The sequence below is a fragment of the Enhydra lutris genome, unplaced genomic scaffold (genome assembly GCF_002288905.1).
Source record: "Enhydra lutris kenyoni isolate GAN:26980312 unplaced genomic scaffold, ASM228890v2 scaffoldscaffold40, whole genome shotgun sequence".
In the NCBI taxonomy this organism is placed as follows: domain Eukaryota; kingdom Metazoa; phylum Chordata; class Mammalia; order Carnivora; family Mustelidae; genus Enhydra; species Enhydra lutris.
In genome coordinates, this window is record NW_019154124.1 from 2285052 (window position 1) to 2309684 (window position 24633).

A 24633-nucleotide genomic window follows, 5' to 3' on the forward strand; every position below is an offset into this window, starting at 1 on the left:
TAACAGAAGTAAATAAAGAATAAATGAAATATTTTCCATTCCCTTTCATTATTACTCTGAAGCCTCACAATCAATGAAAGTTTCTCTTTCTTTAGGGTGATTTCCATGCTTTTATTGATACTTTCAGAATCTTCATAATATTTGTATTGTATTTTTAAATGTTTGACATTTGTATTTTAAAGGCTTGTCGAAAATTATAGTCAGCCTGGAGAAAAGTGAATTTTTTAAAAGAAAAATGTAAATATGGCTTTAGACTGACCTTTTCAAGTTAAAACTTTATAATTAAAACCTATCTAAAGTGAATAAAGGGAAGCCAACTCTTAGAATTCTTCATGTTTTGATTATTTGAAGTATATAGTATAATTGCCTTATGTAGTATAATTGCTTTATACGGGAAAGTAGTTTTCAACCTATCTTAACTAATAAATACTAATGAGTATCTAAAACATCTAAATATGAGATGTAATCTAAAGTAATGATACTATTTTGTGTGTCTGTGGAAATAGCTTTATCATGTTATGACCAAAATCAGTATTTATAAAAGTAAAAGACTTAAGCAAAACTATAACTGTTTCAAAACCTTGTTCTAGGTGGTTTCCAGTCAGAGCTCCTTCCCACCAGCAGCTGAGCAAACTATAATGTCAGCTCTAAAGGTAAAAGAATTCATCTTTGACTCTGTAGATCAAAGTGGTTTTAGAATTGTTCGGATGAGTGCAAAATGTCACGTTTTAAAAATAATTTCAAATCCTTTACACACACCAAAAGTAGCTGCTGATAATTATCCTAAAAAGAAAGAATGCATGTGTGTTTATATTTTCTAGAACTTAAAAATAAACCCTGTTGGTGTCTACAGATTGTGTTCTACTTATGAGAATTCTATCATAAGCAAGGGAAGCAAGAGTCTTCAAGTCTTCACTGTATCTTCAGCCAGTACAGCCTAGTATGATCCCAGTAATGTGGTGATTCTCTGCGAGGGTGATTTTGTTCCCTAGGGAACATGTAACAAAGCTCAAGATGTTTCTGATGGTCATGACTGGGAGTGGGGTGCTCCTGGCATCTCGTGCTGGGGATGCTGTTACACATCTCGCAGAGCATAAGACAGCCCCGGACAAAAAGGAATTACTGGGCCCAAAATGTCAATAATGCCAAGGTTGAGATACTCTAAAGTGTATCCATAAGGTGAGAAATCTGGGTAAATTCTTTTTTTTTTTTTTTCTTACATACTAACACAAATACACTCCGGAAGTTTAATAAAAAATGATGTTGGTTTGAGATTCAGAGCCATGGGTAGTTGACAATGGGTAACTCTTCTAAAAAACAAGGATATTGGGTTCCTGCGTGGCTCAGTGGGTTAAAGCCACTGCCTTTGGCTCAGGTCATGATCCCAGGGTCCTGGGATCAAGCCCCGCATTGGGCTCTCTGCTCAGCGGGGAGCCTGCTTTCCCCTCTCTCTCTGCCTACCTCTCTGCCTACTTGTGATCTCTCTCTCTGTTAAATAAATAAATAAAATTAAAAAAAAAAACAAGGATATCATTCATTGTAATGATAATAATAGATATCCTTTATTTAGCATCTGCTACTTGCCAGTCACATGCCATATATTGAAGTATTATAGCAACTGTTCAAGTTGTGTATTGTTATTCCTCTGTTACACAACTTAGAAATAGTAACTTGCTCAAAGTCCTGATGCTGGTGAACTCAGACCTCACTGACTCAAGAGAATCGTGTCTACTACACTTTGCCATCATCATTCATTGGCTTACTAAATGTTTTTTTGGTATTTAAAGAACACTGTATAGCAGACTAGAGCCAAACTCCCTGTGGATGAATGCTCTCTCAGCTATTTAACTAGCCGTAGGACCTCAGACAAGTTAGTTTTCTCTTGCCTTAGTTTCTTCATCTGTAAAATGGTACAATATAACCATACAACCATAATAGATGTCAACAGTTCAGTGGATTTAGATCATTTGCATAGAGTTTAAAAAAGAGAGAGACAGAGACAGATACTACCAATGAACTTCAAGGAGAGATACTTTTATTTAAGAGAGTAAGGAAGCTACAAAGAAACAACAGCTGAGGAAGAAGTTTTGGAGGGGATATTTCACAAATCCTAAAGGAGAAGGGAATTTCTGGGGTCAAATGCTGTCTATAGGTGACATGGATGGGGATTTAATAGGCCCCAAAACTAAAGGACACTAAATTCATTTGGAAGGTAGGAGAGACAATACTGTTTTCCCTCAGCACAGTAAGGGTGCACTTGGATGTTTTCACTGTATTCTCTTTTTTTCCCCCAACGTGCTCATCTCTTTGTGATGAAGTATTACTCATGCCTCCATCATAAAATAATTGTTTTTATTAAGAGTTCTCCAAGTTATTGATGATCATGAAAATAGCAGAAATCAGACCAATATGACAAATCAAAAGGTCTTAACATTCTTGTTTCCACACAGGGAACTTACAAAGTCTCCTTTTCCTGCAGTTCTACTTTTTTTTTCTTCTCTTCTAGCAGTAGCTGTCAAACATATTTTGATCACTACCCAAGATAAGAAATAGATTTTAGGGGCACCTGGGTGGCTCAGTTGTTGAATGTCTGTCTTTGGCTCAGGTCATGATCCCAAAGTCTCAGGATTGAGTCCACATCAGGCTGCCTGCTCACCGGGGAGTCTCCTTCTCCCTCTGACCCTCACCCTGCTTGTGCTCTCTCTCTCTCTCTCTCAAATAAATAAATAAAAATCTAAAAAAAAAAAAAAAAAAGAAATAGTTTTTACTTTGTGACCCCATGCACAATACGTAAGTATTTGTAAATATATACACACACATACTTGTATATGTATAGAATATACATCTACATGTATTTCTGTAATTGAAACAAGGTTTCACAGAACAATGTTTGTCCTTATTTTGTGTGATACATGCTTATATTTTCTATATTCATGTGTTACTTTTTTTTAAACTATTTATTTGAGGGAGAGCACGTGCATGTGGGGTGGTGGGGTGTTGGACCTCGGGAGAAGGAGAGAGAGAATCTTAAGCAGGCTCCATGCCCAGCTTGGAGCCTGACAGTGGGCTCAGTCTCACCATCCTGAGATCATGACCTGATCTGAAATCAAGAGTTGCCACTCAACCGACTGAGCCACTCAGGTGCCCTCCTCATCTATTACTTTTTTAAAACATTCTGATAGTGATTGACTAAATTGGTTTTTTGACCCCTAAGGATCACAGCTCATAGTTTGAGAAAGTTCACTTTGTGGGTTGAGACAAAGTGCCTACACTTTGCTTGATAATAAAAGTCTCCTGACAAATTAAAAATAGAAATTCTTCAGGGGCGCCTGGGTGGCTCAGTTGGTTAAGTGTCAACTCCCAATTTGGGTTCTGTTCATAATCTCAGGGTTGTGGAATTGAGCACCACATCGGGTTCAGCACGGAGTCTGCTTGAGATCGCCTCCTCTCCCGCCCCCTCTGCACTTGCTCTCTCTCTCAAATAATAAAATCTTAAAAAAAAAATTTTTTTTTTCAGAGACTCTAATTCAGTATATGGTGTGCTCTCTGAATCTGTATTTTTAGCATACAACAAAGGTTATTCCTGTTGTTAGTCACTTGGGACTGGGAGTTGAGGCTAGTGCAGGAAAAATTGCCCTGTTCTTGGGCTCCTGCCCTCACTCTTGGGTTTGCTCGCTAGAGCCAGGGCCCCATGGAGCTGGGTGCTGGTTTGCTGCGGCATCGCCAGTGTTGGCCTTGAGAACTGGGTGAGAGAAGACTAGCATTTGGTTTAAGTCTCCTCTGCAGTGGCCCTGACAATTAGAGACTTAACAGCATATGTTAACAGAACTCAAACAGTTGTGACCTTGCTTTTTAAGTTAAATCATATAAAAACCAGATGACATATTAAGTAAAAAACAAAACCCTCTGACTTAAAGAAAAAAGAGAAACTCGAATTTTAAAATTGTAGGAGACTTAATACATTACTTTGAATTGGGGTAGAATGTTAGGGTGCATAAATGATTGCAGCCCAAGAATCAAAAATCTATATGCTTTTGTTATTTTATAGAGAACGTATGCTTTTTAAGATTTATTTATTTGGGAAAGAGAGAGAACGGGGGTGGGGGCAGAGGGAGAGACTCTCAAGCAGACTCCCTACTGAGCGCGGAGGGAGAGGCGGGGCTCCATCCGACAATGATGACATCATGACCTGAGGCGAAGGCAGACACTGAACCTACTCAGCCACCCAGGCGCCCCTTGATAAAGAAGATATTAAATATATGTTGCACTTACAAAAAATGTGGGTAAGGATACATAACAGTCTTTTCTTCTCTACCTTGTTGAGATGTTATCCAGAATTAAAGGTTGTTTTAGGCTTGAGGTTTAACATCTCGTAATGATCTACTATGCCATGGATGGCCCAATTAATATTAATTTAGAGCCATTTCATTATACCCACTATCAGCTGTAAGTAGCATTTAAAAACCTTGATCCATTTATTACTGAGATTGTTTTATATGGGTAGTGATGGTATTGCTAGGTTTATATATGACAATTTTTCATTTCTCCCTTAATGTGTGGGTTTGTGTTCTATATGAGAGAATAATCCAGATTGCTGAGCCTTCTATATTTTTGTAATCTTATCTATTTTAGGTAAACCTTTGGAAAATGTATGACACACTTCCCTGCTTTGTAAAGAGCTTATGAAATAGAACCTAGTCTCCTTTCTCTGTTCTCTCCGGTAGTCCTTAATCCTCTACCATTCCTTTTTGTATTTCCCCTAAGTGGGAAGCCAGAATGAGCATTTCCTGTGTAAACTATCATATTGTGTGCAAGTAGATGCCTGTTTCCCCCCATCTTGTTTCTCTGGCTAGAACCCCTAGTGTAAGTGTTCTAATTGGAACTGGTGAGAGTGGATGTTGGTGAGTGCTTTCCTGACTGGGGGGAAGCACTCCATCATATTCTCCTATTTTGATTATGATGTTAGGTGGCCTTTATCAGATGAAACAAGTTCCCTTCCATTCCTAGCTTACTGACACTTTTTTTTTTAATTATAAATTGTATTTTATCAAATAGTTTTTTCTCTATTGAAATTATCAGATAGTTTTACTCCTTTATTCTGTTAATAAAATACAGAAGTTTATTTTCAAATGTCAAACCCACCTTGGTTATGATGCATTACCCTTTTTATATATTCCTGGATTTGATCTACTTAATTTTTGTTAAAAATGTTTGCATCTGGGGCACCTGGGTGGCTCATTCGTTAAGCCTCTGCCTTTGGCTCAGGTCATGGTCCCAGGGTCCTGGGATTGAGCCCTGCATTGGGCTCCCTGCTCTGCGGGAAGCCTGCTTTTCCCTCTCCTGCTTGTGTTCCCTCTCTCACTGTCTCTCTTTCTCTCTCTTCCCCTGTGTCAAATAAATAATAAATTTTTTAAAAAAGATGTTTACATCTGTAATCATAAGGGATACTGGTACGTAGTTTTCTTGTAGTTTCTTTGTCTGCTTTTGGTATCGAGCTATTACTACCCTCATTAATTAGGTTTAGAAGTATTTACTCCTGCTCTGTTTTCTGAAAGAACTTGTATTGTTGTCTTTTTACATGCTTAGTAGAATTCACCAGTGAACCCATCAGAACCTGTGGGGTTTTTTTGTAGGAAGTTTATAACTACAGACTTGATTGGTTTAGTAGGTGAAAGGCTATTCAAGTTATGTTTCTTTTTTAATGAGCTTTGATACTTTTTGACTTTCCAGATATTTATCTATTCATCTAAGTTCCCTGATTTGTCAGGATAATGTTGTACATAATATTCTCTTACTGTCCTTTTAATGTCATTAGAACCCATAGTGATAACCTCTTTTTAATTGTTTCTGTTGGTGTTTGTGTTCTCTGTCTCTTCTTTTTTTTTTTCCATCAGTTTAGCTAGGGTTTTACCAGTTTTGTTGATCTTTTCAGAGGACCAACTTTTGACTTGACTGATATTCTCTGTTTGTCTTTCTTTTCCATTGATTTCTGCTTTTGTCTTTTTTATTTCCTTCTACTTTGGATTTTCTTTGCCTTTTTTTTTTAATATGTTATATCATTGATTTTTAGGCCTTTGCCCTCCCAAAATAACAAGTTGTAAATTTCCCTCTAAGCACTTAAATTTTGATATGTTACGCTTTTATCTTCGTTCAGTTTAAAATATTTTCTGATTTCCTTTGCAATTTCTTCTTTGATTCATGGGTTATTTATAAGTGGTTTTTTGTTTTTTTTTTTTTAACTTCTAATGATTTCTGATTTTCCTAGATGTCTTATTGATTTTTCAGTTTAATTCTGTTATCGGAAAACATACTCTGTATTATTGCAGTTCTTTAAATTTATTGAGTCTAGTTTTATGTCGTCTGTCTTGATGAATGAACGTGTGCTTGACAAAAACGTGTAATCTACAGTCGTTGAGTAGAGTGTTATATAAATAGCAGTTAGGTCAAGGTAGTGGTAATGTATTTAGTGATACTGTGTTTAGATCTTCTGTGTCTATACTGATATTTTATGTAGTTGTTCTATCAATTGCTGAAAGGCAGAAGTTACAAATTTCTACCGTGATTGTGGACCTTTTAAGTCTGTCAATTCTTGATGCCTCAATTTTGAAGCTATTTACTAGTTCCGTTAAAGCTATGTTACATATGTATTTATTATTGTTATACCTTCCTGATGAACTGATGCTTTCATCATTATGAAATATTTAGCTTTGTTAATACTGTCCTGCAGTTTGTTTTATCTGATATTAATTTAGCTACTTCAGCCTTTTTATACTCAATGTTTACATGGTATATCTTCTGTCCATTTACTTTCAACTCCTTTGTGTCTTTCTTTTTTAAAGTATATCTCCTCGAGAGAGTAAATAGTTTTCTTTTTTTTCTGTTCTGATAATCTCTACCTTTTAATTAGAGTGTTTAGTCCAGTGACATTATATAATTATTAATAAGGTTTTATTTAGGTGTATCCTATTATCTAGTTTTTGTTTATCCCATTTGTTTTGCTTTGTTTGTTCGGTTTTTTTGCTTTCTCTTTCCCCCCTTTTCTGTTTCCTTTTGGATTCTTTGAAATTTTTGAAAATTTCCATTTTTATTTATTTATTAAATTTTTTTTTTTTTATTAGATTTTTATCTGTACCTTTTCATGTGATTTTTTTTAGGGGTTCTTCTGATTACCATGTATATCCTTAAGTTTCCATAATCTTCATAGAGTTAATATTGTGCCATATCATATAAAATATAGAAACCTCATATATATAGAAGTACATTTATATCTGCATGCATCTAGTGCAAATTTTTTAGTTTAAAATATCCATTTGGGGGGCCCCTGGGTGGCTCAGTGGGTTAAAGCCTCTGCTTTCGGCTCAGGTCATGATCCCAGGGTCCTGGGATCGAGCCCCGCATCAGGCTCTCTGCTCAGCAAGGAGCCTGCTTTCCTTCCTCTCTCTCTGCCTGCCTCTCTGCCTACCTGTGATCTCTGCCAAATAAATTTAAAAAAAAAATTTTTTTTAAATAAATAAATAAATAAAATATCCATTTGGTTCTTTTTTACACTTTCAGTCGTTCTGCTGAGGTTTCCTATTGTATACTGTTTATATGGTTCCTATTGTTTATTGTTTGTTGTTTTTTTTTACCTCGCTAAGGTTCTCACCTAATAATAGTAGAGTCTGGATCATCTCAAGGTTGGCAGATGATCTTTCCCCTTGAAAACTGATATCATTTCCAAGCTTTTTGAATATGTAGTAATTTTTAATGTATCCTGGACTTTGTAAATGTTATGTTGTGTAGACTCACTGTTTTGTTTTGTTTTGTTTTTTAACATTGCTCCTGAGTGTTGATGGTATTTCTTTAGCGATTAATCAGCCTGATTAGACACTGATTGTACACTGACATACCTGCAGCTGGCCATGCCTCAGACCTCAGTTCAATTCTCAAGCCTTGGTTGCCAGCCGCTTTGTGTTTGCTTTGCACGGGCATGGTTGATGAGTCAGCTGCAGAGTAGTGCTGAGTTTAAATATAGAATTAGGCATTTTTCTCTGGCTTTCTCCTTTCTGAGGTTCCCATCTCACTCTCTAGCAGCCCTGGTTGGACCAGGGCTCCTTTCCATTGTTCCTTTAGCCTGAAAGGCTGCTGGATTTGTTTTGTTTTGTTTTTCTCTCAGAGTTTTAGCCACCCTGCCTTGCCACCACCATGACTGTAGGCGCTCTTAGAACAAAGTCACAGAAAACGGAGAACTCACTTCTGTGGCTTGCTCCAGATTCCCACGGCCCTCTAAAACTGCCTGCTTTTCCCCCCATCTCTGAGCCCTCCAGTATGTTGTTTATTTGTCCTCTTTGTAGGAGGGTCTGTAGTTAGGTATCACTCCTTCATATAGAGTAGAAAACTTGCCCCTCTTTCTTGAAATCTTGTCGATTTATTTCTACCGTACTCTAAGGTCTCTTCCTTCTTCTCTGCTGCCAGTGGGGAAAGTGTAACCAAAAGCTCATTGGAGTCACATGCACCTCGGAAATCCCAGTCCTTCTGCTTGTTCACTTAAGGACAGTGTTTTTCCCTTCACTTTAGTCTCCCCATCTATAAATTATGTTAGATTCCCCACCTGTAAGTTAGAGATTTTAATATTTTTAGAGGAAGGAGTAATTGAATTTTAAGAGGAATTACAATATCTGAGGCACATAGCACAGTACCCGGCACATAATATATACTAAATAAAAATCTTACCCCTCTTACTCCTCAAGGGCTTCTCCTCTTCTGAATGACTTCAAAACGGCATTTAGCCTTACTCTACAAACCAGCCTCTGGATCTCATTGACTCTTTCAGCTTCAACTTCCCTCTTAAAAGCCAAAGACTACCAAATCTAGTCAAAATGTGTCAAAAACTACAAATATAAATATTTCAGTATTTCCTGGATAGCCCATATGGATTTCCCATGTGCCCTCCAAGAAATTCATGTCCAGATCTGAACTCATCATTTTCTCTCTGCATCTCCAAATCAACCTGCTTCTCCTGCATTTAGACATCCAATAAATAATATCACCAGATCATGAAAGAAAAAAATCTAGGTGTACTCTTAAATCTCTCTGCTCCATATTTCTCAAATGTAACTACCCAGTCCTGCCATTCTCCTTTTATACTATCTCCAGCCTGTCTCCTCATATCTGTTCCTACTGCCTCTGATTTGGTTTGGGCTATCACCATTTTGCTTCGATGCTACTACTGCCTTTGGTCTATTTACCCGATCTACCATACAACATAATGTTTCCCAAATTCAAATCTTTAACCATATTTTTTCTTTGCTCAAAACCCATCATTGGTTTCCCATTTCCTTCAGGGTAAATTCCTAACTCCTAGCAGCCTACACAGAGTACATCTGCTGTTCCTCCCTTCCCCATGGGCAGGCACCTCACACACTGTCTGGGTGCAAAGCTTTGCAGTCAAAGACATCAACTTTCCCAGGCCACTGGGCACCCATCTTTCCTCACTTGGTGCTTACTACTTGTCCTTTGAAAGTCAATTTAGACAGTGCCTTTCATTTTCCAGATCATCTCAGTGTAGGGGAGGTTTCTCCCACGATCCCATAGCACCCTATACAGCTTTGATGGGACTATAAGTTGTTCTCTGCTGTCACTAGACTGTGAACTCCCTGAGGGCAGACTCTGTGCTGTTGCTCAGGCGTTGCTCACTCGTTCTCACTCTCTCCTTGCCTCCCTCTCCGTCCCCACAGACAGTATGCATACTTTTATCAGAGACTAAGGGCTACAGATGACACTTAGGAATTTAATGAATAAGGGTCTATTTTAACGTTTTCTGATTGATTTCTAGCATTCATATGAGGCAAAAGCCATCCATCTCCATTGTATATAATCATCATTGAAATATATATATTTGAATTTTAGATTTTAAGTGTATACTTAGTCCCAGTCAGTATTTTCCCACTAAAAACCTGTAACTAAGGCCAAGGGGTCTTCGTAACCTAACCAGTGATCATACCTCACTGTCAAACAGTTCTCAGCCTTGGTACTGTTGACATTTTAGGCTGTGTAGTTCTTTGTTGTGGGAGATTGTCCCATGCATTGTCGGTTTCATAGTGGCATCCCTGTGCTAGATCCACTAGAGGCCAGTAGCAAATGCCCATGCCAGAGGCCCTAGTACTGGGCGTTTGTGACAAAAATTGGGAAGGGAAGATGGCGCCAAGTACCAAAAGTATTCCTACTGAATAGGAACTTAATCCATGAAATGCCTCACTCTTCTGCCCTGTAAGAACCACCAGCATATTTATTACATTCTCTCTGGTTACAACCATACGATGTTGTTCCAGTTTTGAAGAATGACTTTTGGTCTCCCCTCACCCTTTTCAGAAACCACAAAATGTGTTCATTTGATCTTTGTACATAGTACTGCTCCTCGCTCCTCCTTCCTCCAGGAGCTCATTTGACCATGAAACTTCCTGAAAATTTGAGAGGAGTGGGGGAGTTGGAATTTGCAGAGCCATGTTCCACATATTGTCGGCTTTAAAGATCACTCCCAGCAGCAGTTGGGAGAGGAACAGGCTTCTGTTGAGCTTATTACGTTCAAACACTGTATATAGTTGGGATTTGATATAAAAACTTCTAGTCAGAATGCTTCTTCCAGGGGCGCCTGGGTGGCTCAGTGGGTTAAAGCCTCTGCCTTCCTCTCAGGTCATGATCCCAGGGTCCTGGGATTGAGCCCTGCATTGGGCTCCCTGCTCAGCAGGGAGCCTGCTTCTTTTCCTTTCTCTCTGCCTGCCTTTCTGCCTATTTGTGATCTCTGTCTGTCAAATAAATAAATAAAATCTTAAAAAAAAAAAAAAAGGCTGCTTCTCCCATCTTGGATTTCTTTGTGTTGGTCTTTAATTTTGCCTGCCCTTCCTTTTTCTTTTTAGACAATCCATGCTCTTATGGGAAGCGCTCTGCAGCCCTTACTGACTTCAGTGGGAGATGCCATAGAGGCCATAATCATCACCATGCATCAAGAAGATTTTTCTGGGTAAGCACTTTGAACCACAGTCTTCACTAGCCTTTGCCACATTTGTTTTTCTCTCACGCACCTCCGCCCTTCCTCCCTGTTTCCGTGTAGGCCTTGTTCCTCTTATGACTGGTTTGGCCTCCAACCTCATACTACTTTATCCATTGTGAGCACCATTAGCTGATTAAAAATTTTCAGTTCTTGCTTTCATCCTTTCTCTCCTGTCATTGAAACAGAATCATTAACATTTGCAGGACTCAGCTTGGCACTGCAGGATTTCTGGTCGCCGGTACCATCTTCTCTTTTCAAGCTGATCCTGATCCTTCTTTCTCACAAATGCCCTGTACTTAAGCTTCTGGTGTAGGCATGTTATTTCTTACATAAAATGTCCCAGCTGTGCCACAATGCTAGTCTGAATCCTGCTCTGGCCTTGAAGGCACGCTGCATCCAGCCCCCTGCAAGAATGACTTTCATTTCTCAGAGTCTTATAGCAGTCTGATCTGGTCGTGTCGCACCTGGCCTAATCAGTGCTTCGGGACCATCCCACAGCTGTTTACAGGAGTACCGCTTACCTGTATCCTATGTATCTTGAGAATAAAATTCATAGGTTTTAACCCAATATTCACTGAAATGTTTTTAAGGAGAGGAAAATGGTTTGAACTCCCTGTATTAGGACATTATTTGCAGAGAATTTGGAATAGTTATTTGCACATGCTTAGAGTGATTTTTCTTAACCACACTCTAGAGCTAAACATTCAAATACTAATGTGTAGATATGTGTTTTATCTTCCTAATTCATAGTTACTGTTTTTGAATTTTCCTCTTTGTATTTCTTTTCGTGTTGTTTAAATATCTATGTTATTAAATGTCCAGCCACTGGTCTAGCTGTTGGTAGAAAATTGTGTGAATTTTACACTGTCCTTTAATTTTTCAAATCCCTTATCTCATTCACAAAATATCTTTTGAAGGGTAAAAAGTTATCCCTCTTTTTAATAGTGGAATGAAGCACAGAGGGTCAAGTGTATTATACACAAAATGCAGTAATATTTGGAGCTAGGAATACAAAGCTGCTGACTTAGCAGTATTTGGAAGGAAATGCATTTTGTTCAGAAGTGGTCTGAAATGTCCCAGTTGGACCAATTCTCGATGCCTGTGAGAAGGAAGCAGAAAGTGAAGGCTCATTCTGTAAGAGCGCTCAACTATTTACCTCAGCTTCTGTGTACTTTGGGGAACCGTGGCTACTGCCGTAGCCAGTGGACTGGACATTAAAAGTTGGTCTCCCTAGTAGGTATGTCCTTATTAGTTTGCTTAAATACTAGGGAGCCGGATAACCAGTCATATGTTGCCACAAGTAGGAAGCATTATTTTAAAGTGTGTAACACTGCCCTTAATTTTTCCCCCAAGTGGCTTTTAATGGTCCCATTTCCGCTGTCTACATATGGCAGACATTTGAGATATTTGGAATTATTGCCCCAGGGCAGTAATTTTCTCACTTTCTAGAACTTTGATACTAGTAATTACTAGGAATTCTGTCATTTCATTTCCCATGTCAAATGTGTGGCTTGAATGAAATAAAAGGTGAAGTTAGATGAAACTAGTCAAGAAGTAGGAATCACTTTTATAGTAGGGCCAGGGGTCACACTCAGAAAAATAGTAGTGAACAGCTGCCCTTGAAAGCCCTCTATATTCATTCTAGGTAAAAGGAACAAAGCAGATTTACCTTGTCAGCCGGCCATATATGTAGTGTGGTTACAGAATCCCTCTGCTACTTAAAAAGTAATGCCCAACACAGTCTCCTGGTATATGAAATGTATTTAATTTGTGTTTCTCTCCAAATTAGAGAAAGCTCAAAATGTAAATGTCTGATGGACGTAGTACATTGATTGAAATTCTTTCATTTAATGTAAAATGACTCCTCTCTGATTATAGCTTTGAATGGGGGAGGAAGGGCAGTAAAAGTAGGAAGACCCTAGATCCTGAAGTGATGGATGCGCCCCTCGGCCGCAGGGAGAGTTGCGCGCACGCCCCAAAAAGATAGGGGACCTGAAGGTGATCGTCTGTCACTTCTCAGGTGTGCATCTGGTTAGTCCCTCTGCCTTCAGCTTGCACACACAGGCTTTCTTGATAAAGACCCTTACATTTCTGCACAGCTTACTGTTGCACTCGATCAGCTGAAAATCTCTTTCTAAAAGCTTCAGCATAATTGGGAAAACTGTGCTGTAGCCATGGCCAGGCACGTTTCATTTGCTAATAAATTTAAATCAAGTTTCTAATCCATACTAAGAATTGATAATACCTATTTCCAAATTTTGTCTGGTGGATTATTTTACTTATATTGCCATGTGCTTGGAACTGGTTTTATTTATTTATTTTTTAAGGTTTTATTTATTTATTTGACACAGGTCACAAGCAGGCAGAGAGGCAGGTGGGGGGCGGGGGGAGCAGTCTCCCTGCTGAGCAGAGAGCCTGATGGGGGCTCAATCCCAGGACCCTGCATGACCTTAGCCGAAGGCAGAGGCTTAACCCATTGAGTCACCCAGGCACCCCTGGAACTGGTTTTAATATATTTTTTTCTAATCCTCATGGAAATCATTTCAACTGACCAGATAAGAATCCTTGAAATACTCCTCTGGAGTAGCTCAAGGTAACAGCAGTGCTTTCAGTAAAGCCTAAGAAAACATGAAAGAGATTGGTACTTTTTTTCCCCGCCAACCTAGTCTGTTGAACTGAACAAAGATAGGCTGTGCAATGGTCTGAATCTGGCACGGCCAAACCCACCTAAAATTGCCGTCATCGGCTGAGGCTGTACCAAGCAGCACTCGGCTGTGATACTGCAGGCAGCAGTGGTCCGTCATGCTCCCCCTCCATGGCCTTGCCTTAGTTAGGACATTCTCTTCTACACCTGAACAAACTCTCTCCCTTCTGGAACTTAGGACTGGTTTCTCTATTTCTATCTGCTTCTGGAAATAGAAGACCTTTGGTTAACATCCTCTGATAATAAGCACTCATTGCTGTCTTTGAAAATAATTAAGTTTGCCTCATTCTCTTGCTCTAGGCATTTGAGTCATATCTGTTATTCTTCTTTAGACCATTGCCACTTTTTCTACGTCATTCTCAGAATATGGAAACACTCATTTTTTTGAAGACGATTCAGCACTTTGTAGCCAGTGATCTCATTGGTTAGCTAATTAATATCAGGTGATTTCTAATTTTGGTATAACTTCTTTCCTATAAATATTTCACATTCTTTTAATATATTCCTTAAAGAGCAATTATAAACACTTATAAATTATAAATAGTATTTCATGGAGCATCAGCTGGCATCATCTGTTGATCCAAATTAAAGCCTTTGCAAACCTCATCATCTGGGAGGAAAAAATTGCATACCATGTGTATTGTTGCATAACCAGTCCCACAGGCAGAAATCTACTATTGGGCTGATCAGATTAAATAGCACAGGAGCAGAAATATCTTTGCCAAGAATTTGTTTTGGGGAAGGCAGTGTTTTCTGCCCTTACAAAGTGTAAAATGCTATTTCAGTCTTCATTATTGATTTATTCACTAACCAGGCAAAACATATGAGTGCATAGAGATTCGTAAAGCTGAGAAGGACTTTGAGAGGTCAGAGAGTGCATAAGGCACTGTGTGAATCACCCGAGACAGATGGTTGGCCATTTCATTCTTAATAATCTCTAGGTAAAGGGATGCTAAGATTTCTTCAGTAATCTTCCTAGCAACTTAAAACAGTCTTTATAATTTAAACATTGTTTTATGCTCCTTAATTCTTAGTAAAAATAAGCAATACCTTTTTAACCACTACGGGAAAAAATGGTTTGGGATTGAAATAGCAGGTGGGGGCCGTGGTGGGCAAAAGTTGAATGGTGGCTGTTAGTACATCAGCTGTTTTTTCCCTTTCGCAGGTCACTATCCAGCTCGGGAAAGCCTGATGTTCCTTGTTCTCTGTACATGAAGGAGCTTCAGGGTTTCATTGCCAGAGTTATGAGTGACTACTTTAAACACTTTGAATGCTTGGATTTTGTCTTTGACAACACAGAAGCTATTGCCCAAAGAGCAATTGAACTTTTTATTCGCAATGCCAGTCTCATACGACCTCTTGGTGAAGGTGGGAAAGTACGACTTGCTGCTGATTTTGCTCAGGTAAATGGAGATGCATAGCTACAAGGGGGGGAAACGTTTCCACCCCCGCATTATCTAGTCATTGAAAGACTAAGTATATATTCTTTAGTGTTTTAAAGAGTTGAAGCAGAAAGAAAAATAAATTCATTTAAACTAAATTGGTAAGAAAAAGGGAAGAGTTTAAAGAGACTTTCATACCAGATTTTTCCTCTTTGTATTTAATGAGTGAATCATCCCTCATCTTTGAGATTTCAAGGTTAAGGTGAAGTAGCTCATTCCATAGGACAAAACATATCTCACTTCTACATAATGTAGGGCTTTCTTACTATTTTATTATCCCATGGGGTTAGTATTGAGAAGAGTAATTGATTAATTTTGCTGGGAATTAATATAGGCAATGACATTTCCTTCAAATACTGTAAAGGGGCTATCTGTTTTCATGTGAAGAGAAAGAACTCCCAGCACATCTGGAATTCCCTAGAGGCCAGCTCAGTGTTCCAAGACAATGTTCGAATCCATTTGTATGCAGTGGGCCATGTACATAGCGGGCTGATTGGTCTCCCTCTGTTGAACAGAGTACCTTTCTGGTCTTTGGCCGCCCTTGAAATCATTCCAGGCTCTCAAACCATGGTCACCTCTTATAGAACAGGGGTTTTCCTTTCTTCCTTTAGACAGACTTTTTTGAAGGCTTCCAGTAGTATTAGAGGCAAAGAAGAAACACCTCAAACATACCCGTGAATAAAAAGGTGCCAAAACAGGTCACTCGTATTTATGTAGCATGTCAAAGATGGACTCATTTTTTATGCTTTTCAGAACTGTTAACATTACTTATCTACAGGAGTTATTCAGATGGATTATTCATAATTTGCCAGATCTCCCAGCTAATAAAGATAGTTATATTTAATGTTCTTATTTATCCCTGTGTGTATCTGGGAGCGAGTCTGGATTCATTATTCCCACACCAAGGAGCAGATGTGGGAGACTCCTTGTACGGGCGGTGGTTGTCAGACTCATACCTGTCCAGAAGGAACAGGTACATTGTTGAGTGTTTCAAAAGCTGGGCTCTTTGCATACTAATTGGTCTAGAATTAGTCATTTTCATCCTCAAATGATATGCCTGCCACTAGACCATAGTAAAGAGCCTTCCTTTGGGACATATACCTTAGGTAGCCTAGACCTAAAAATAGGAATTAAATGTTACCATTAATGTTGCTCCTTTGATCTTTCCCATTTTCAGAAGCTTCCTTCTCATGCCCGTGTACACTTCGCATTAATGCTGCAGGTAAACCTCAGCTTAAAGAGGACTGTCTGTAAGTCCCCTACTGGGGTCACGGGCTGCTCAGGGACTGAAAACACCAGGACGCACCAAGTCCTGCTCTTGTTTGTTAAAAACACTGTGGGCTCTACTGAAAGGAGCGTCTATTCTCTTGTCTCCCCCTTTCCTCCTGAATTCTGTTTTTCTTTTCCTCTCCTCTTCCCTCAGCGGGCCTCCCTCCCCCACCAGTTGATTTGCATTCCGCTCCAGCTGGTTCTTGAGTCACTTTCCTGGAGGCAGCACTTCCAGTCCGAGGAGAGTGGCAGTGAGCGGGAGATGGCCAAAATGAGTGCCGGCGCCGCGCCAGGCAGCCTGTTTGGCCCGAGTTTTCTCTTAATGATCTGTTCCCTTCTGAGTCCTGAAGGATGGAAGGCATTGTCCTGTAACCCTTGCTCCTGCAGCCGGCACCTGCTCAAAATGCAAAGCCCCTGGTGGCACGTTGAGCTCCCACCCCCCACAAACCGCATTATTCAGACTTTGACCGGGTGCCTCTTCTCTCTAGTGTTGCGCAACCCACCGGCCCTTTTCTCAGGTCCCTTCCGGTAAGATAAATGAAACTCATTCATCCTTATGACTAACGTAAGCTACAGGGCATCCTGTTTTCCATTCCTTCAATAGAGAGACTGCAGCATTTATTCAGTGTGAAGCCCCCCTCCGTGACACGGGTCACTGCACTGAGTGTGGTGCTGATTCCTTTGTTCCCTCCCGGACAGTGTGTCCCAGTTTTCAGAGCACCCTGCTCAGCCCCTCACCTTGCGGATGGTTCCCCACCTGGCAGCTTGCGGACACAGGAGATACAGGCGGAAGCGCCGTCACGTTTGTGACCAGTGGCTTTGGTAAACAGGATCCACCTACGCCGGCCCCCCACCATTTTTAAGAAAATGACAGTGAATTGGGGGTTTTGCTTAATTTGATGTGGTCTCTTGCCACCTCTGCTGTCCCGTGATGCTACCCCTCAGCTTTCAGGACCGTGCTCGGTTGGGTGTATTTTCCCCCGGGTGAGTCAAAACCCGTAGGTATGATCCCAACGTTGTTCGGCAGCACCTGGGGACTAGAAAGCCATTTGACTGCCTCCTTATTGAAAGTTCTATCAGTTTGTATTCAAAATGAAACACAGCCATGAGGCCATTGGAATCAAGAACACACAAATCCTCTCTGGGTTTTAAGTGTTCTTGTGATAAAAGTGCCTACTCATTCTGGCATAAATAGCAGAAAGAGAAAGAGCTCAGGAAGAGACCCGTGGCGTAGGCTTAGGATTGCTGAATAGTTTGTCATTCCGTCCGGTTGCAAAGACAGACAATGATAGAGTTTAAAGGTTTCTTTAGGAATCCTATCTTGTCCCTCCTGGCACTGTTGCACAGGTGAGGGGGAGAAAGTAGTTGCCAGGTGCCATCTGGAGGGTTCGTGGCAAGGGAAGTACCTGACATACAGTCTCCTTAGGAATCAGGTCATGGGCATGAGGTGGTTTCCTACAGGTAATTAATTTCCTACTGTGACCACATGCTCTCTGTGTCTGCGCTCATCACACAGCAATTCTAAAACACTCCGCTTGCTCAAGGCCACTGGGGTCTACTGACAGCCTCTGGGGGGGATTTGTCCCTCCCTTCCCCCACCCCCGCCCTCTGAAGCACCCACTTCCCTCCGCCCCTCAATTTCATTTCTTCCCTGAGGGAAAGGATGGCTCGTGGAGCTGACATGAAATACTGATTCAGTGGTCCTCCTAGCAGTTTCTATTTATAGGTCTTCTGGCGCCCTTTAAATATACATATATATGTATTTCATATTTGCCTGAATATATACATTTAGAAAAGAAAATAATGAAGATTTTCATTGCAGTTGCCTTTTCTCCTGAACAGTGTCAGGGCGGGAGAGCCGTGGGAGTATCAAGAGATGCCCCGTGGTTAACCAAATGTCTGCGGTGGGGCAGGAACCACTTGGTAATTAGTTCACCGCACCTGCAGCTGACCGCTCGCTCCCTGCAAACCGGCAGCAGGAGAGAGGCCCTTGTACCTGCCACTCATGTGTCCACAGCTAATTGCAGAGTCACCTCCTCTAAAAGAAACACTCCTGCCCTTTGGAAACATGGCCTTTATTGTTTCATGGAAGTCTGGCAGAAGAAAATGCTTTGCAGGACGCTGGGGGTCCTTTATTTATTTTAAACATCTAACATTTTGAAATTGTAGTCTGGCATAGAAATCTGTACCATCATAGATTATACAGCTGTTCAAGGTCATATTCTCTCATATCGTAACTTTGTAACATTCTGTGCTGCTCAGATGCTAAGGCAAAGGTTTTTTGGTTTAATCTTAGAAGATGGTGAATTGAAAAAAAAGTCAAAAGTATTTCATGAAAAACATTTTTGTGTAATTTAGTGTGTAAAAACCGTAACACATACACATACACACGTATATGATTGGAATTACCAAATCAGGAATACATGATAATAACATTTTTACTTTGCATTCAGTGTAAAATCATGCCACACGCTCAGGGAAACCAGCAGCTCCATCAAGTGAAGAAGCTAACAGGTCCCAAGGAACCACTGTCTTGATTTGAGAACACTGGCTTGAAGCGGCTCTGTTTTGCTTTATTGGCAAGAATCTAGACTTTATTGCCTCAGATTTTTCTTTTTATTTACTTAACCTTCTCTATTTTAGAGAATTTTCTAACCGTGTTAAGGTTTTCCTCTAGGACACAGAAGACATACTCTCTGCTGCCCAGGCACCCCCACACCTGATTATTATTACGCAGAATTACAAGTGTGCTGTCAAGTGCGGGGGTGGGGGGTGGGGTGGGGTGGGGGGATCTGGTGGGCAGCTTCCTTGAGAAGGTCTTGAGGGTAACTGGTGAACTCATGGATGGCTCAGTGTCTGCCTTCCGCTCAGGTCGTGATCCTCGGAGTCCTGCTTCCTGCTCAGCGGGGAGTCTGCTGCTTTCTGTCCTTCCTGCTCATGCTCTCTCTCACTATCTCTCTCTCTCTCACAAATAAAATCTTTAAAAATAATAATAATCCAGGTGTGTGTATATATATGTGTATATATGTATCTGTGTGTGTATAGACACACCTTATTGTGATTTTTTAAAATATTTATTAGAGAGAGAGAGAAAGCACACAAGCAGGGGAGAGGGCAGAGGGAGAGGTAGGCTCCCTACTGAGCAAGAGCCCCATGTGGGACTCGATCCCAGGACCCTGAGATCGTGACCTGAAAAGAAGACAGACGCTTAATGACTGAGCCACCCAGGCGTCCCCCTTTTTGTGATTTTGTTCAATAATAATGTTGTTTAAATAAATAGCCCCTTTTTCACTAAATTTGAAAGAGCTTCCTAAAGGTTGACTAATTTATCTTCTCATCACCATGTGTAATGTGGTGCCTGGCAACTAATAGGGAGTCAGAAATGTTCATCACATGAGTGATTGTTTAGGTCTCCTCGGATTTGCAGGGGCAGGAGATCTGAGCAGTATTTTAGAGGGATAACCAACAGGACAGAAGCCCCACTCTCCACTACTTTTTTCAGACATTTTCTAAGCTGCTTTCTACCAGGGCCCTGTCGACAGCAAGAACAGAGAAATGGTTTGGCATCTGAGTTCCAGGTCTGTGAAAACTTTGCACTTGCTAGATAAGGAACAGAGAGCCTAAAACTCCATTTAATGACAAGTAGAATTTCCAGCCAAAGAAGGAAAATAAAGAGCAGTGAAACCAACAGTTCTTGAGTCAAGAAGCAAATTAATTTGCTAATAATGTAAAAGGGGGAAGGTTTAAAAAATACTGTTAATAATTTTCAACATGGAACAAGCAGTTGCGAGGTGCCATGCACATACTGGTTTGTGAAATCACCTGTTTGGTTTTTGTAATTCCATGAGCTAGCGTTGTCTCCGTTTGACAGACGAGGAGCCTGGAACTTAGGGAAGTGAAGTCCAGGGCCACACAACTAGTCACTGTAGACTTGGCGTTGTGACAGGTGTGCTGCCTCCAGAGTCCATGCTTCTTATCACTTGGACTAGCTTGCTAAGAGTTGTCATGATTTCTACTTAATATAAAGAGGCTTGTGATGCCTACTTCAAATACAGGTGCACAGTCTTAAAAACCTTCCCTTCTCCAGTTTTTCAGTGGAGAAAATATCTGAATTTCCTCGTTTCACATAACCAAAGAACATTTTTCTGTATTCTTGAAGGAATAGTCTCATGTTATGCTCCTTTAGTAAATAAAAGCAAAAGTCATCTAAGTTCATGCCTTTTGTTAAATTTAGTTGACTTTTAAAACTTGCTGCACAGTCCAGATGAAATTAGGTGTACGGCAGGCTGCAACTTTCTGTGAGCCAGATGTGAGCCCAGTTGGACACAGGATTCTCGCATTAACGCTGTGGAGTATCTTCTCTTGTTTCAGATGGAGTTGGCTGTGGGTCCTTTCTGCAGAAGAGTTTCTGATTTAGGAAAGTCCTATCGAATGCTGAGGTCATTCAGGTGAGACGTAGTTCTGTTATTGCTGTTGATATATCCATATCCTGTTAGCCGTCAAATCCTTCCCCACTGTTCATGTTGAGCTCTATGAAATTGCCGATATTCAGCTGTTTTGTGACCTACAACAATAGCTATTGCACATGATTTATCCTAAAAGTTATTATTCAAACCAGAAACCCTACAGAATTATGTGCAGTGATGTGTGTGTGTGTGTGCGTGTGTGCATGATTTTTGAGTTAAAATTCACAAGACTGAGCTGATAAATTTTATTATGCTCTTTCTAGGGGGGATTTTTTTTAACTCTCCATTCTTACCAAAATATATTGAGTAGTAATACCCGCAGTTCGTAATTATGTAGACATCTTTTTTCTGAAATTTTCATTTGTTCATTTATCATTTTTATTCTAACCTACCTCTAAAAATGTCAGAGGTTGGGCACCTGGGTGGCTTAGTTGGTTAAGCATCTGCCTTCAGCTTATGTCACGATCCCAGGGTCTTGGGACTGAGTCTTTCATGGCTTCGGGCTTCCTGCTCAGCAGGGAGTCTGCTTCTCCCTCTCACTCTGCCCCTGCTTGTGTGCTCTCTCTCACTTATTCTCCCTCTCTCTCAAATAAATAAATCTTTAAAAAAATTTTTTTAATAAAAATAAAAATGTCAGAGTTACATTCCATAGCAAAACTGTTATTAGAATCTTAAGAGAATTGAGTTTAGCAGTGAAATGTAGGGAATGACTAGAAATGGTGCAGATAATTTAGGATCAAGTTGGCTAATGCAGTAGAGCACAAAATTGAGGATTGAACTTCCTAGAGACCAGTTCAAAGAGAAAAACAGTATGTTAATTCAAATTCACTAAGAATATACCGGTGTATGGGAAAATCCTTTTCAGCACTGAATGCTTAGATAGGCCTCCTACCAGTTTAGATTGTAAGGAACACTGAATAACTTAACAACTGTTTGGGCTGTTTATTCACTAAACCGGAACTTTCCAAATTTTGCCCCATTGTGGCGCACAGAGAATGTTATACATACGAAAAGATGACCAACCCTGAGGGCCGAGGGAACCAAACATGATACTTAAACCCATTTTGTGACCACAGCATACCAGATGGGAAACCTTGATGTAACTATCCATCATATCCAAGAGCATAATGGTCTTTGACTGTTTCTTTATAAAGATAAGGTAAGAGATTCCAGGCATGCAGTTTCCTAAAAACTGACTCAGAACTAGAAACTAGAGCAAACTAGAGCATGTCCTTTAAATGACTGCTTCACTGTCTTATGTAATCCAAGCTTTCGATAGTACAAAAATCAGGTGTAATGTCACTTCAAACACAAGAATCCAAGGTTGTTGATTGAAAGGGGAGCCCCGTGCTTTGTCCTGCGTATTTGTAATTGGCAAAGAGTTCTTTTTAAGGCCAAAACAAGAGACTGAATCATTTTTCTCAAATGCCCATCTATACAGAGTTGGGTTTTTAAAAAGACTTAAAGTTGGACCATATGTGTTTCCAGATAATATCTTTGGATCAGCTCAGACCTTTTAAAAAGTATTTATGTATTTTATTGAAGCATTAGGGTTTGGCATTACCAAACATGGACAGGCTGAGTGATTAGAAGGTCCTGAGGTCACTGATCCACCAGTTCCCTGCCTGTACCATGAAAATAACCCCAATAAGACTCCCGTAAAGTTACTTACTGAGTAATATGATAACCTAGCAATCCCTGTTAGGTGGCAAATCGATGCTGAGTTAACAGAATCAGCCGGTGCACTGGAGGTAATTAACCAACCAGCTCTTGAAAAGGGTGTGGGAAAGCTGTGATTTGGGATTTGCCGTATTAAGATTAGGCTATTATTTTTTATAGCCCCAGCTGCCATGTTTCATTGTTTATTGCACGTGTATGAATTAAAATGGTGCTTACCCTTCAATGTGCTTTCATCCCTGTGCTTTTAAAGTCATATCACGGCGTGGGAGACAGGTTCTGACAGTTTTGCGCGAGACCAGTTCTGTTGTCAGTCACGTGAGGGTAGTCTGTCGCCAGCCCCTGTGGGCCTCTCAGGAGAACCCTCTCTGACGGAGCGGTTGAAGTTCCAGTGGTGACACCTTCTAGTACCTGTGCCTGGATTCAGAAATTAATGAGCGATCAATGTGTAATTCAGAACACTCATGCTGTAGGTAGCCATTCACGAGTTATATTGCTGGTCAGTGTCTAAAATTGGGAAAATAAATTCGTAATGTAGTAGATACGATATGATCCCTACTATTTCTTTTATTTTTTAAATTTTTTTTTAGAGATTTTATATGCTTATTTGAGAGAGAGAGAGAGAGAGAGAGAGCACGAGAGGGAGGAAGGGTCCAAGGGAGAGGCAGACTCCCTGCTGATCAGGGAGCCGGATGCCATGAAGGACTCCAGGATCATGACCTGAGCCGAAGGCAGTCACTTAACCAACCAACGGAGCCACCCAGGAGCCCTGATCCCTCCTATTTTTAAGTCAATAACTGTATGTTGTAGAGGAAAAGTCAAGAAGGATAAACATCAAAATTTGAGGATAGCAGGATTGTCACTAGCAGGTCTATATTTTCCATGGTTTTTGCCTTGGTTGTTTTATATTTGCAGTTAGAAAAGCCAGTAAATATATTTTAAATTCCTCTTGTAGTGTTATTCCTATTTAAAAATAACAAGGAAGTTAAAAAATAATACAAAATATTCTAAAACATTATGTAATGGGGGGGGTGAGAAAAATAGGCAGGCAAACCACCAAAACCCAGCTGGCTGGCCTGTGTCTGGCTAAGAGGCAGTGGCTGCAGGGGGGAGGGCAGCAGGCTGGTGCAGGGGCCTCTTTGTGAGGGACAGGGACAGCGCCAGTCAGAGACCCTCCAGTCCAGACCGCAGGTGCGGCACCCCCCGCCCCCACCAGACACCCAGCCACACGGGCCTTCGAGGCGCTCCTTCCCCCCATCACACAGCCATCTGCTGCAGGGTGCCTGCTTCTTGACGGTAATACTAGTGGACTGTTGAATTCGGCCAGCAAGCTTCTTGCGTACATTTACATTCTACTGTCTCCATTAGAGTTTCTTAGGCAGTGGGAATTGTTTTCTTCCCCGGGACAGAGTGTGGCCTCAGAAAGCCGCTGACATTAGGGATTTGCCCTTGGGTGATCTGTATTTCTACATGAGACACAGGTTCAGAGCTGCAAGGCCCCATCCTTGTCTGTCCCTCTGGAGCATGGCCTTGTCCCCTAAGTGGGGTTTGCAAGGGTGGTTACCCTAGCTCTGCCTGGCTAGAGGCCTGGAAGCTCCGACTTGACATTCTCAGTGCAGTTGCTTGTGAGACAAGGGACAGAAGAGGGACCTCATGCTCTCACCAGTGCAGGGACACAGACCTGCCTTCGCGCAGGCCCCAACGCCTTTGCTCCGGAGGGCACAGCTTTGTCCCTGAACGGTGCCCACAGCATGCTCTACTGGGAGCTTTGTGAGGTTTGATTAAAGCCATCAGGGGACAGGGGCTGCTCTGGGGGGCCCTTTGGCCTGAGGGGTGGTAGAAGGGAAGCTGCAGTAACCCTGGTGTTTAGAATTCGTGTCTGCTGGTTTTAACTGTGGGCGTGGGAGGGTTTTCCGTGTCCCCAGGGGGCGCCGCCTGCCATGCCGCCGCTCCACCAGCATGTTTGTGGAAGGAAGGGCAGCCATCTCTGCCGCTTCCAGCTCGAGCATCAGGACCCCCAACTGTATGCCCGCCTTTCTTTGTACT

The 24633-nt window shown here is 40.9% G+C and overlaps 1 protein-coding gene across 1 annotated transcript in view; it reads left to right on the forward strand.

The window, feature by feature from the left end:
- The window catches only part of LOC111155239 (component of oligomeric golgi complex 5), a 300576-nt gene that overhangs the window by 263344 nt on the left and 12599 nt on the right, over positions 1 to 24633 (forward strand). Inside the window, exons 14-17 of the mRNA XM_022515352.1 lie at positions 591 to 653; positions 10896 to 10999; positions 14899 to 15136; positions 20816 to 20892. Of these exons, the coding sequence (XP_022371060.1) occupies positions 591 to 653; positions 10896 to 10999; positions 14899 to 15136; positions 20816 to 20892 (482 nt within the window). The remainder of the gene's footprint in view (positions 1 to 590; positions 654 to 10895; positions 11000 to 14898; positions 15137 to 20815; positions 20893 to 24633) is intronic.